Here is a 15,176-nt window from a genome sequence, read left to right as displayed (position 1 = left end):
GTACATGCATCAGCAGACGGGGGATGTCTTTGGTGGAGCTGCTGACAACTCAGAGACATCTGACACAAAGGGCCCAAACTACACACTGGTCCTTAATTGGCTGAGAACTACTTCATTTAAATCATGAACAGTGTGTTACCTTTCACCACTGTGTAACAGCTCACATGGTACTTTCAGCAATGTCCATTCACACAGCACTGATCCATCAGTAGAGGAGCAGACTCTGCTGCCCTGATTCCAGTTGCTTTTACTTTGCTCTTCTGTCATTCATACAACCTGAACATTACCTGCAGCCTTTTACTCATAGGAAAACTTAACTGACTGATATTTACCAGTATCTGGAATTAATTCTGTGAAAATGTACATTATGTTGAAGTTATCAAGACAACATAAAGGAGATGTTGAGTTTGCATTAACAGCAGATCAGAAAACCAGAGGCCTGTCACTGCTTTTATCAAATCTGTCAAATCAAATCAAATGTCTCCTGATATTCTCTCATGTGATCGGTGCTCTGAGCTGTAGTTTTGTATCTTTGTCTCTTTCTGATGCGTCTGAGTCTGTTATGTCTTTGGGTGAGAGATTGACCAGGCTCATCAGCTGCTGTGCTGGTCTGTGCAGACTAAAGTGTTTTCATAGATTATAAAGACAAAAGCTGTGTGTGTGTGTGTGTGTGTGTGTGTGTGTGTGTGTGTGTGTGTGTGTGTGTGTGTGTGTGTGTGTGTTCTGTTCCATGAGGGGAAACTGCCAGTGTGTGTGTGTGTGTGTGTGTGTGTGTGTGTGTGTGTGTGTGTGTGTGTGTGAAACTCCAGCTCCAGCAATGTGAAGCAGTGTGAAGTGTTTCCGTGCCTCTATAGTCACCATTCATACACCTGTTTTGTTGGGGTGTGCTGATTGACACACAGAGCCCGCCCCCTGCACTTGTCCTTTCATTATAATTGGTTCGACACTGGTGTGTATGGAAATTCCCCCGCGCGACCCCCCGGCTAACACACCTGACAGTCTCCCAGTCCGCACGAGCCCGAGGCCTCAATCGGTCACACACACTCACACCACCGCCGAAAGTTGCTTCCGTTTACTGGCCGCTGTAGACCACCGTCCCCCCCCCCCCCCACACACACACACGCCGACTCCCGGGAAGAGGGCGACAACATGCCGCGGTCTTTCCTCGTGAAGACGCATCAGAGCAGCAGGAAACCTCACTATGGAGGACCGAAGACCCAGACTGAGGGTAAGACCGTGAACCGGCCTCAGCTCTGTGAGCGGAGGCATTCACACTTCACTCACTACTTCTGTTTGGACTGTTATTTGAAAATAGAAATATTCAAATAGCCTAAAGTTGTTTCACAGCTTTAGATTTGCTGTTTTTAGAAGAGTTCACATCAAAAAGAAAACGCACCTTTTTGCATTTTTACAAATAGAATAAAGGTTTGACAAATCAGAAACTGTGTTTTAAAAAGTCTTTAGCCTCTTTATGATCTAGTCCAGATCTGACAAGTGTAGTGGGATTTGATCTGGACCTGGTCTAATGTGTCTAGAGACAGAAAAAACTGTTAAATGTTCCTTTTTTGCATTTTCACAAACAGAATTAAGGGGTCAGACAGTTCCAGTTGTACCTGAAGTGTTTGACACATGTTCCTAACAGTGGTCTATGAGTTGCGATAAACGGAGGACTGGTCGCTCAGCAAGTTTCCCTTAAATTTCCCTTAACTTTCCCCTTTACTGAAGCTGACGTCAGCGTCATTAACCCACAGTTACATTAGCTAACATAGAAAATGACACATTGCTGTTGTATGTACAAAACAATACATTACCCCTGCTACATACAGATACTGTTCACTAATGAATCCATCAGTAACTGAACTCCAAGCCTCTGAATGATCCATTTATTTTGATATCGAAGTAAATTTTACTACTTAAAATCTTTTATTTAACATGTCTAGAACAGAGTATTTCAGTGTTTCCCCTCTTTTTTAATCATAATGTTAAAAATAATGTTTTATCCTAATATAGATCTTATGAAGAGCAGCACGTTTGCTGTCCTAGGTGTTCTGTGTCTCACAGATGATGATTTCATGGTGATGAAAGACGTCCACTTTAGACTTTGGAACAGTCACATATTCACCCATAAAACCAGCACAGAATTTCCTCTCTTCGTTTTTGTCGTTTGCTTTAATTATATAATGAAAGTAATTCTGTATGAAGGGAAATGATAGATTTGTCTGCCCACAAACAAAAATGTAGTTTTGTGTTTAGCAGGTGCAAAATCCATCCTGAAAGAGTTATAGCATTGTCCCCGGGTCCTCAAGAGACCATGAGGGCCCCATTAAGCAGCCTCAAGAGCCTATGTAGCGGCCTTCCAGGCTCCTACCAACAAATCCCTCCTTCAACCTTTGTATTTGTTCCAATACAACCTTTAAAGCAAGCTTGAGCCGCCGCCACCCCCAACCCCCCACCCCCCCCATGCCCCCCCATCCCACTGTATTGATGTACTTACGTTACCATCAGAATGGGGCCAAGAAAAAAGAGCTGGAAATAAGACTGAAATCATCTTCTGTTTAAAGGAAACTATACACTGGCGTGAGCTGTTCAGACTTCAACTGTGTGTGTGTGTGTGTGTGTGTGTGTGTGTGTGTGTGTGTGTGTGTGTGTGTGTGTGTGTGTGTGTGGGAAAACTCTTTGAATTCTGGATTTATTGAATGGGAATTAAACCATAACTTGATAGTAGGCAGACTGATACCTGAAAGTCAACATTACCTACTGAGTCTTGTTTTGAGAATAGATAATGACATGAACAGGATCGATCCGGATCACGTTAGACCACATTCTGGCATATGAGGACTCTTGTTAGTGCTGCATTCTTTGCTTCTCTGCTGCTGTTGTGTGTTTGCGCCTATCACCCCACTGGTGCTTTCACATGCGAGTGATTAAGTAATTAACAGAAGATAATTTTGAAAAAAAATGCCTGTTGTTTGGTAAATAATTTAGTCATAATTAAAATGTATTTCGAGGAAGCTTATTAATGATGCAGTCACTTTATAATAGGGCCGGGTGATATGGCCAAAGCTGTTATCACGATAAAAGAAAATCCATATTAGTCGATATCAATATTTATCACGATAAATGCCACATCGTTATTTCTTTCAGGTTTAAAGGCTGATTTTTGCTCCTAAGTGAAAATTGAAGAAACCAGACAGTCAAATGTGGTTTCAAACTGTTCTGTTTAGTCAGAACATGACAAACACTTGCCAAACAGCAGAACATTTAAAAACTCTGAGGTACAAACATTCAAAATATGATAAAATATGCATGATTAAAATTAAAGTCCTTTTTAAGTCCTTTTTACTCAACAAAGTAAATAGAAAATGAAGTTGTGCAGTGTGATACAGCGCACATGTAACATGATCAGACTGCAAAATAAAAAAAATAGACAAAGAAGATCTGCACTGGGTGCTGGCCTGGCGCTCGTTGAGGGTCCGCTAACTCTCGTTTGGGCCTGTAATTTCTTACTTTCTGTGTGTTCTAACGGGTGATATTGTTTCAAATGAGGAAACAGGTTTGTGGTGTTGCCTGTCTTTGATGGAACGTGTCTCCAGCACAGTTTGCAGTGCACATTGCTCTGTTTTATGTCAGACTGTAAATAGCCAAAATATCTCCAAACTACTGAAGTTGAGTGTCCTCTCTCGTCGACGATATCTTCATCCTCCAAGCTGCGTTGTGCATTTTGCCTTATTTACTTACACCGCTCCAACTTCCAGCCCGTCATTCCTGCCATTTCTAGCACTTCTTTCCTTTCCACAGTCTGCTCTGAAGAAGTATAATAACCTCTTGTAAACGCAACGATGGCTGAAGACTGGCTGGCCTAAGTAAACAGCTGTTAATGCTAACGTTAGCATATGTAGCGACAGCAAAACTTACAAATAGCTCTCTTAACATTTACTCAGAGTTTAACAGACACGGACTCAGCTGCTTCAGCAGGACTGTGAGGGTGTGGTGTGATCAGATTTGACTGACGGTTGCCTGACAACATGAGCAAATACAGAAATCTCTTCTGTGTAACTTTGTCCAGAAAAGTGTGTTCATGTGGGATCCATCACTCAAAGCAAGAAGCTGCCAGAGGAGACGGGTTGATTAAATCTAATGTAGGGTTAAGGTGAAAGTGAGTGAAGCTGAATTCATATTTGCTGTTATTTTATAGAGATGCTGTCACTTAAGATTAGGACTTGTGTATAGAGCTGACAGTGAGAGAGCATGATTATGTTACGAATGTACACAGCTGTTGTTTTTTCTCTGTGCTGTGTAAGTTTGTTCCTGGCATCAGTGATGAAAGCCAGCAGCACATTATTCTGCACATTGGAGACGTATCAAAACAGTGGAACAAGCAAGGCAACAAATGAATATCGTGAAATGCACAATGTAGTTTTATTTATTATATATATAAAATTATTTTATTTATTTATATTTCTCAAAATTCTCAATTTTTTTTTTTTTTTTTTTATAGACATTCCTTTAATCTTTCATGGGAAAGTGTTTGTAACCTTTCTGGCCAAAATAAAACTGGAAAAATTTAGTTGAGACTGAAAATAGTTCACATACTTTATAGAACATCATTCATTTGATCTAAATTAAATATTGATTATAAAGTGCTAAAATGCGCTAAAATCAGCCCTGCAGCCAGTTTTTCCCAGTTGCCTCTCATGGTATTGCATCTGAAAATCCCCTATGGCCCAAAAAGCATTTTCACCATATGCAAACCTAGACACCTGTAAAACTCTTAACAGGAAACCTCAGCTTTAAATTTAAAAGCATAATATATAAAAACCACTGTGTACGAGCACCACACGAGGAATGAGGATGCTTGCTAGGTTAAAGCAAACATTGTATGTATCTGCAAAAATGAAAGGGAGAACTGAATGAATGCCACAGGCAAACCTTCTTTTTCATGCATCAAGATATTTAGATTTTGTTGCTTTGCGTCACATTTCACAGAGCACACACAGAATCTGAAGTTCGCAACAACTGAGGACAGTTTTGGAAGTGAAGACATTTTGGTTCTCTCTTTGTGAAACACCTTCAAAAGGCTGTTTGTTAAGACGGTTTAGGGTTCGGCACTGAAGTGTGATGGTAGAGGGTCGTGAATGCATTATGTCAGTGAGAGTCCTCACAAAGATAGAAGTCTAAACATGTGTGTGTGTGTGTGTGTTTCACAGAGGTCCCCTCCAGCACCCATGAAGACTCTCTGCTGCACAGTGACATCCCCCCTCACCTTCATCATCAAGACCCCAGCCCACGGCTACAGCAGAGAGCCCAGTCTCTCTCCTCCTCTTCCTCCTCCTCCTCTTCCTCCTCCTCCTCCTCCTCTTCCTCCTCCTCCTCCTGTGCTCTTCCTCTCAGAGAACCCCAACTGCATCTTCCATCCTCTCCCGACACCTCCCCTCTCTCCTTTTTAGGCCCCTCTTCGGAGGCATACAGTGGGAGCCCGGTAGAAGCCTATAAACCAGCAGAGTCCTGCACCAAAGTGAACTTAGAGATCCAGTGTGTCACAGGAGACCACAGGAGGAGACCAAGCCTCCACCCTCAGTCCCTCCCTCTCCTGGCCCTCTTTCCAGCCATCCTCCCGGGCGGCAGCAGCCAGGAGAGCTTTGAGTGTTTGGACTGTCATAAAGAGTACTTGAGCTTCTCAGGCCGGACCAAACACAAGCAGCTCCAGTGTGAGTGGAGCAGTAAGAAGTACTTCAGCTGTAAGTACTGTGAGAAGGAGTACATCAGCCTGGGAGCACTCAAGATGCACATCAGGACACACACACTGCCCTGTGTGTGTAAACTCTGTGGCAAGGCATTCTCCAGACCCTGGCTTCTGCAGGGACATATACGCACACACACAGGTCAGTGACACACACACACACACACACACACACACACACACGAACACACTCACACTGTTAAAGATTCTTCAGCTCATTAGACAGTCAAGTCCAATTTATATATAAAGCAAATTAAAAAAAATGACAACAATTGACCAATAGCAAAAGAACACAAACAACACAATATAAACACAAAGACAATAAAATAATAATAAACCCAAATAAAATAAAAACCAAGAAATAACCATGTGTTTTAAGACAGGATTTAAGAACAGGCAGTGTAGAGGTCAGCCTAACATGCAGCGTCTCCCCTGGGCTTCACCCTTGGTCTTGGGAGAACCAGAAGCTACTGGTCAGTGGACCTGAGTGAGCTTGATTGGACGTGTGGTGGGAAAAGGTCAGAGAGGTGCAGTTGTTTGAAGTTAGCCCAATTAATGATTTGTAGGCAAACGATAACATCGAATCCTCAGTACAGGAGAAATGTGCTCTAGCTTATTTGTTCCTGTTGAGAGGCGAGCTGCAGCATTCTGTATAACCCTGTCAAAATCACTAAAAGATTAAAGGACTTGACCTTGAAGAGCCTCAGCTGGAAAAGCTGATTTAATCCCTGAAACTGAGTTTGTCCAATTCAAAATTCATTATCACACCCAGATTTTTACAGTGGATTTTAAATAAAGTTCCAGGACGCACAGGTCCATATGATATATATGATTGTGTCTTTTCCAAAGAGTTACAGAAAATGTCTGATGCAGCCATAATTCAAAAATACTATATATTCATCAACATGGATTCATCACTGAACGGGCCCCCCAGGCACAAGCCCAGGGGCCCTAGGGGTCAGGGTGCCCCAGAGCCTCTGTATTAATGACTGTAATTATTTCTTGATTAAAAGTCATAGACGGAAAAAAAGAACACAAAATAAACAAAAAGAGACGTAAAATGACTATAGACATAAAATTAACATGAACAGACACAAAATGAGAAAAATTACCATAAAGAGAAAAAAACAGATGAAAAAAAAATGCAAGGAGAGACAAAACAGTTGCACTTTATTTTACAGTACACTAATAAGACGTAACAAGCTCTACTTTGAATCAGTTTTGACAAAACTAGTAATAATGTGTTCTTTACTAGACAGTAAACAAACATAGTTTTACCCTAATTAGACACCATACACTCAATATATGCTGTACCACATATACAGTAGCTCTGTATTAGATAAAGTAAGCAATACTTAGACACTATTAAACCAAATTATACTCTAATTAGAAACCAAATAGAAGATCCTACTACATCTGTTAGACACTAGATCAAATACTGTCAGTCAAATTCATCTTTAACTTTGTTTATTATGTGTTTTGTATCTTTTTGGCAAATGAATGAGACTCAGATACGAGCGTAGGGAGGTAGAGAGAGAGTCTGTGACCATGACTTTACAAAAAGACCAATTACACTTACTGTAGAGTGAAAAGTCAACCAGATGAACTGATAAACAAAAGATCCACAAGGCCAAACATATGTGTAATATTGGCACAATATCAATATTTCATTTCTTAAATATCACAGTTATCGTAATACTGGTATATCACGACATCCCTCCTTGGAATGTGGTTGAGATTGTCAGAGTTCGCTGAGTTAACAGAAACACAGATATACAAGCTGCTGTTATTATGACTGATATGGAGTCTGTGTTCCTTCTGTAGGAGAGAAACCGTTCTCCTGCCTCCACTGCAGCCGAGCGTTTGCCGACCGATCCAACCTGCGAGCTCACCTCCAAACCCACTCTGAGGTGAAGAAGTACCAGTGTGCGAGCTGCTTCAAGACCTTCTCCAGGATCTCGCTGTTAGCCAAGCACCAAGAGGCCGGCTGCCCTGTGTCCTGACAGCCTGTAAACTCCGCCCTGCTCCAATACACACTTTCTGTATAACCTCACTGCTGGCTGAACAACAGCGGCTTTGGAGTGGTCTCCAAAGTCCTGCTAGTCTTTGCATAATTTTTGTGGATCACAAAAACCCCATCCCTGAGCAGTGGAGAAAACTAGAATTACCGCCTCATGGTTGTATGCCTCCGCCAAGGTGCAGGAAATATGGTCACAATCTCTCCTTCCTGACCTTTGACCTTTGATCTTTGACCATGAAATTTATTATCAGTTCATCTTTGAGTCTAAGTGAATGTCTGAAGAAATCCCCTAACGTGGTCTTGAGATACCACATTCAGTAGGCTGAAAACGTGTTTGTGAGGTCACAGTGACCTTGAACTTTGACCTTTGCCTTCAAAGTTGATTCAGTTCAATTGGGCATTTGTGCCAAATTTTCAGGGATTCCCTTGAGGAGTTACTGAGATATCACATTCACAAGGCGAAAAAAATGTTTTGTGAGGTCACTGTTACCTTGACCTTTGACCTTTGACCACCAAAATCTAATCAGTTCATTCTTGAGTCCAAGTTAGTATTTGTACCAAATTTGAAAAATTCCCTCAAAGCATTACTGAGAGATCACATTCACGGGAATTGGACGGACGGACGGACAACCCAATAACATAACGCGTCCAGGCCTGGCTGTCGTATAAAAAGATGTAATGTAATAATACTTTGATTTTATTTTCCAGAAGGAACTCAACATAATTTTGTTTTAACATCTGTAATTTCCTGTGATCCAAGTGTTTGTGTTTACAATGTTGGGCGAACAATGGAGTCTTGTGGCCCCCCCTGCTGTGATGGGATCTTCATCCCATGCTCCTGACCTCATCTGAGACCCCCTGCTTATCAAACAGGCTCAGTGTTTGGAGGTGGACTGACGGTCCTGCGTCTCCACTATAGGTTTTGATTATAGCTAGGTATCACCACTACAGTATTCATACCAATAATGTGTTCTCAGGCTGTGTCGTGCTTTAAGCATAGCCCTCACAGTAACTGCTGTGATACAGGATGGTGATCAGTGTCAAGATGTCGTTCTTCAACTTGCTTCATGTCGTTCCCACTCTCAACAATCTTGGCTCAAACAGCCCCTCGTGGTATCTCTCTGTCTAGCTTAGTGAAGATGCACATGAGGCACTGTGCAGCTTATACACAGGGTATTTGCACACTGCACAAGCTCCACTACTGTGTCATAACACAGTTATAAATCTTGTAAGGTGAGCAGTCAAATGTACGGTGTCCCTGAGAGCGCAGCACACTGCAACCTAAGACACATGTAAACAAACAAAACACAAACAACTTCAGAAAACATCCTCATCTGTTTGACGACGCATGAGCTGCAAATACTCAACACAACAGAAGTGTTTCCATGGGACACTATAAACTGATGAACCCGGTTGGACGCACTAACATGGCTGTATTGTAATACATGTATTAGCTCCATGCACACTTGTTCAATGTTTTAATTTCCAAAGTCACAAAGTGTGTTCCGGGTTCATCACTTTTTAGTGTCCCCTGGAAACACTTCCTTTGTTGTTTGTGCTATTTGCAGTGCGTTTGTATATTTGGTTGTGTTGGTTGTGAGTATTTGCAACAAATGTGTTCTCAAGTTGATGAAGATGTTTTCTGAATTTGTTTGTCTTTTGTCTATTTGTATGTGTTTTCTGAAGTTGCAGCGCGTTGAGCTCTCAGGGCCACCGTACAAAATGAGCTAAAGCCAAACGGAGATGAAAATGACGGCAGGAAATGTGGCGTCCTTCGAGAAAACAACATCTAGTGAACACCTGGTTCTAACTAGACAACGGCATTGGCTGCACTCAGAGTGTATATGGTTGTTTTTCTCTCTGGAGAATGAAGGAAAAAAGTAGTGTAGTAACAGAGATCACTGAGCTCAGAAGAGTATTATGTTACTGTGTGGGCGACATCTTAAAGTCACCCTAACAAACAACTGAAGCAATGTTTCTATTGCCTGCATGAGCATCCTGCATCATGAGCTTAGACAGACCTGATGATCAAAGGTAAATGAGGAACAAGTGTTAAAAGAAACTGGATGAACACCAAACCTGAGTGGTGGGCGTGTTACATCTAATCACAACAGGCGAGGCCCTCTCTCTCTCTCTCTCTGATCAGCTGCAGTAGAAAGTAGCATACTGAGTGTTCACTTACATGAAGCTAGTATTAAATCACATCAAGCTTGTGATAGATGTCATGAAGTTGGTTTGTTTCTGTTTGAAATTATTTTAAAGTGAGTGAATAAAAGTTTAGTTGTGATGAAACACTGTTCAGTGAAAACACTGGATTGTTGTGTATATTTTTGTATTAAAAATAAATGCTTGTTGACTTTATGAGAAATAATGTCTGGACCTTTTTATGTATTTGTGTGGTGACACGAGGGAACAGATGGAGCTGCTGTTAGGAAGCTCATAGACAGGAAGTCATCTCTACAAGAACTGATAAATCCAAACTTCATTTCACTATAAACAAATAGTTTCACATTATTTCTCAGCAGAATTCATCATGTGCCTCCTCGACTATCAAACATTTAAAATGCATTTCGTATAAAACACCCCACAGGGATGAAACACAGACTCCACTCCTGCATCATATTTCATATGTAATATTGTCAGTTTACATACTGAAGATTTTAAAAGGTAAAGGTCAGAATAATTCATACGGCCCAATATAACAAATCACACATTTTAAACACTTAAAGAATCATAGTTTCCTGTGAGCTGTGATACTGTGAATGAAGCTCAGGAAGTTTTATCTTCATGCTTCTCTGTTTATTTACGTTATCCAACTCCATCATCTGACTGAGGGCTGTCACTCTTTCAGTTCAACCAATCAGATTCTGTCTCTGTGAGCCAATGACTTTACTGCTGTCAAAATTTAAAGCTCTTCCTCTCTCTGCTGCTGTCAGCTGTTATTTCAGTGTCATCCAGGAGACATCCAGGAGATGATCTATGAAGCACAGAAAATTAAATAAATTAAGATCTATATTTTCCTCTTCTCCTGTGTTTTATTTGAAGTGACTGCTTTGATGTGACATCACAAAGTTCCAGAAGTCCTGACGGCTGGTTTTAAGGCTCAGTTTCTGAATCCAGGCTGTGTGCATTTCTCTGTGGACTGAGGCTTATTTATTATTATTTTGTCTCACTGGTGTTTCCAAGTTTAAGACATTAAAATCCAGCTCAAATCAAAGTAAATGCTTGGTGGGGGTTCAGTAGACATACAGCTGCATATCATCCACAGAACGATGAAGATTTAATCCACAACAGAGCTTCTCGGTTCTGTTGCAGAAGTGGGAAAACCTCATTCACAATCCCACTGACATTTTCAACAACACTAATAACTCCGAACACAGCCTGCAACTGAAGAGGTGAGTCTGTTATATCAGCAGGACAGAGAAGAGACAACGCCGCAAACGTAACACAGCGGAGATTACAATCAATTTAAAAATCTAATTTAAAATCACAAAGGTTTAAATGATCTAATAGCTGCTGCTAAAAATGTGTTTTCAGAGATACAGATTAAAGAAAAGCTGAATGAGACATTGCACTGTAGAACATTGTAGAAGTTAGTGGAAGGCTAACTCAATCATGACAGAGCTAAAGTCATGCAGTGAAAGATTGCTGCCTGTATAGTTGAATTATCAGTCAGCACAGTCTGGGCATATATTGTAGATTGTCCTGGGTGACAATGTGCAGTTTAATAAAAAGATGATCCAAGTTTTTCCACCAGCAGCAGCAGCAGCAGCAGCAGCAGCAGCAGCAGCAGAGATGTTTGACTTGCTGTCACAATGCTACACACTTGCCCTGCCCTGCACCTGTAGTATGAGTCTGAGCACCTGTTGTTTGCCCAGAATGGCTCTGTTGTGATGTAATGGAATGCTATGAATAGTAACCGTGGAACAAGGTCTAAATATTCCCAACCAGTCGGCTCGGTTCATTTTCAGTACACACAGATGCTATTCTGACTCCCTGCAGGCCTATAAATACATGGAAAACTGTTATATTAGGCGTGAGGGCAGCTCTCCATCTCACAGTGTGTCAGGAATATAAGACAGCGCTGCCGGATTTAGCTGCTGTCAAGACATGAGACCTATTATTAGGCTACGATATTAGGCCAGCGGATACAGTAAAAAACACGTGTGTGAGTGTGGATATGTGTGTGTTGGGTGGGGGAAGCAATAGACAACAATGGGCGGCAGATTATGTCGGTATTTTCCACAGTGAGTCTGTGGCTGTTTCCAGTCCCTCACCACAGGCCTCTGATACCCTGCAAATGACACTGTGTTGCACTTGTTACCAAGACATCTGCCTCAGTGAGGACTAGGGTGTGTGTGTGTGTGTGTGTGTGTGTGTGTGTGTGTGTGTGTTGTGTGTGTGTGTGTGTGTGTGTGTGTGTGCTAATTAGGGTTGAAGGATGGAGAAGGTCAGATGCTGTGGTCAGATGAGGAGAGGCAGAATGAATATTTGAGGTCGCATGTAAAGCTTCATGAGTGAAAATGACAGTCAAACATCTCAATACAGAGACGATAAGGTGTGTGGCTGTGCAAGTCCTGCCTGACACTTCTTTCTAGTGCTGAGTATATGAGGCTGCAGGATGGTGTGTGTGGGACTAAATCAAAATAAGCTACAGTGTGTGTTCATGGTCACTGACGTGTTTATGGACAACAGGGGAATAAGATATAACAGGCTTTGATACACACACTTCTTGTTGTGCGAGACATAACGGGAAGTAATACAGAGAATATCAGTAGAGATAGAATAGAAATCAAAGCAGCGGAATTAAATCAATATAATAAAAACATACCAGATATGTGTATCAAATGTACAGAAACTAGAGGGACATTGTTTCATTGCGTTCAGATGTTTTGGGAAGATGTAAGAGATATGACTGAGAAAATTACTTCAGAACAAATTGTACTGGACCCTAAACTTTCTCTGTTGGGCTTATTTCCATAAAAACACAATTACAGTAAAAGTAAATAAGCATTTATAGACCTCAACTTGCTTTGCACTGAAAGATATATTTCACATGTTTATGGAAAAACACTGATAGACCAAGCACTACTCAGTGGATAAAACCTTCCATTAGAAAGGATAACTTACATATTAAAGGTTAAATAGCATATATTTGAGAAAATATGGAAGCCCTTCATTTATTATGTTTCTGTGGACATTGTAGTTTCCAAGTTTCCCAGAAATTATTATTATTATTTATATTTCCTCTAAAGACATTTGTTGAAACAGGAGGAGCATTCTTGTTTTGAGGTTTTCTGTTGTTGGTTTTGTGTCAATGCAGCAATTATGCTGAATAATACAGTATATTGAATAACTGGCTGTGCTTCATGGTGTTAAAAATTGAAATAAAAATATTATCGCAAAATCAAAGCAGCAGAAGATAGGATTCTGGTCCCTTATATGGATAGAGCTCCAAAAACACTGGATCCTACATTTCCCATAATGCAACCAAAAGCATGTTGTGGTTAGACCCTCCCTTGCTGGTAAACATCTTTCAAAGCTCATGCTCCCCTTGTAAGTCAGCCTTCCTGTTATAAAGATATGATTTCCAGATGCAAATTTACAAGACAGCACAAGTCTGCCCCCTGAAAATCAGGTTTATAAGCTACTAAATAGAAATATTTAAAAACTTAAAAATAATAATAATATAAAAATAAAATTGTTGCTTATTGAAGTGCTGTGTTCTTGTACCACACAGAAGTTGTAGGGAGGTTTAGGTTTGGGCTGATGAAACACTACTTGATGGTGGTTTTGGTGAAATATTGAAAAAGTAAACATGACTTTTTAAAAATTTAACCTAGAAAGATCTTTCCCTACCATTAAACACATGTTTGGTGTTGCCTAAACATGCTTTTGTTGCTAAAAGCAGATATTTTAGGAAAAAAATATGAAACATAATGTCAGTGCAGGTACATTCAATATGAACATTTTGCAACTTTTCACACTGAACTTACCTTGTTGTGATCATAAAACATGTAATCCCAGTGGTTACGGTGTTTCAAATCATATCTGCCATTGAAAATCAGTTTTATATGACGGTGAATGATGGAGGTGGCAAACAATGCAGCCACCAGAATCATGGTTGAAACCAGTGAACTTCCTTTAACCTGCTTGTCCATGTGCTCTGGTGCATCCTCAATAAGACAGTGTGCAGTTATACATCTAAAATTTTACAACCTTCAGTGTGCAGGGATTCCTTTGCAAGGATCCCTCTAATATAAATTATAATAATTTCAAAACTAAATCTTAATAGTGGTTCAATAATTGATAGTTTGCAGATTGTCCTCACACATTTCTAACATGCAGTGTGCTCCTGTTAATCTGGATTTAGAAAGTATAGGTATACATTTGATTCTTCCAGGTCCACAGAGAGTATGCAACAATGATGCTGTCGTGGCAGCCATTTGTCTTAAGACATCTCACTTTGTTGCTGGAAAAACACGATACAACTAAGAATGTAAAATTAACAGTATTTGCCATCATGAGTGTGTGTGGTCGTGTTTCTATAGGTGAAGTGAGAAAAGAAGAGTGAATCTGTGGGGTTGGGGGGCAGGTTGTTGTGGTGGTGTAGAGACAGACAGGAGAGATGGAGCTGGGTATATCTGTGCAGCTCAGTGAGGTTGCAACAGGTGCTGCGTGCTAACATTTCCAACTATGCCAAACCAAGCCATTACACCCCCGCCTCTTTTTCCACCACGACCACAAGAGTGTGTATGTGTGTGTCTTTGCACTCATCTCTGGCCACATATTGTGAACCCTTCGTGCTCTTTACTTCATCTATTAAAGCGTCAGTTCACCCGATATACACAGTATCTGTATTTTCTCACTTCCTGTCTAGAAAGCTTTGGTTTTATCTGTCTGAGACGTCTGCCTCCACATCAATATGATGGAGGTGAATGGAATTTCATGTGTGGTGCTTACTATCTGCATAGAGTAGATACCACTGCAGGGAGATGAAAACTTAATCTCTCTCATGGTTTTATGTATTTACCCCACAACCACAATTTTGACAAAACCACCTGAGACATAGTGATTCAGGCACAGTGTGTATGATCTTATATTTGACCTTATACAGACTGAGTTAGTAGCCTATGACAGAGCATTAATGTACTGACTTCTATTTCAACTCCTCCAACCTGAACAACCACACAGGTCGTTTCTTTCAACCCTCCGATACAGCCCATAGCAATGTCTCCTGAAATACTGCCCCTGCAGCAGCAGGCATACCAGACCTCGGTGGTCATGGTTACAATAATAAACATACAACCTGTACCTAGAGCAGAGTACCTGCCTTCGTCGCTGTGGTTACTATAATAACGGTCAGGTTAAGGAAAAGCTTGTGATTTAAGTTGAAATAAGTACTTCTTAAACAGA

General features: G+C 40.8%; 1 protein-coding gene across 1 annotated transcript; it reads left to right on the top strand.

Annotated features, from left to right (window-relative positions):
* Nucleotides 1-998: 998 nt before the first annotated feature.
* On the top strand, nucleotides 999-9,005 carry LOC130181132 (protein snail homolog Sna-like). The gene is made up of 3 exons (XM_056394950.1): nucleotides 999-1,228; nucleotides 5,208-5,882; nucleotides 7,565-9,005. Exons 1-3 carry the CDS (start codon nucleotides 1,150-1,152, stop codon nucleotides 7,741-7,743), a joined length of 933 nt encoding a protein of 310 aa, XP_056250925.1. The 5' UTR covers nucleotides 999-1,149; the 3' UTR covers nucleotides 7,744-9,005.
* Nucleotides 9,006-15,176: the final 6,171 nt, after the last annotated feature.

Source organism: Seriola aureovittata, chromosome 14 (genome assembly GCF_021018895.1).
Source record: "Seriola aureovittata isolate HTS-2021-v1 ecotype China chromosome 14, ASM2101889v1, whole genome shotgun sequence".
In the NCBI taxonomy this organism is placed as follows: Eukaryota; Metazoa; Chordata; class Actinopteri; order Carangiformes; family Carangidae; genus Seriola; species Seriola aureovittata.
Note: the sequence above shows the minus strand (reverse complement) of the source record. Positions and strands in the feature narration are given on the sequence as shown.

What these genes read in the sequence shown, in the direction of transcription:
- LOC130181132 (XM_056394950.1), top strand. Translation starts at nt 1,150, where the DNA reads ATGCCGCGGTCTTTCCTCGTGAAGACGCATCAGAGCAGCAGGAAACCT. An exon ending in ACCGAAGACCCAGACTGAGG is followed by an intron (nt 1,229 to 5,207) that starts GTAAGACCGTGA and finishes TGTGTTTCACAG; the next exon opens with AGGTCCCCTCCAGCACCCAT. An exon ending in ACATATACGCACACACACAG is followed by an intron (nt 5,883 to 7,564) that starts GTCAGTGACACA and finishes TTCCTTCTGTAG; the next exon opens with GAGAGAAACCGTTCTCCTGC.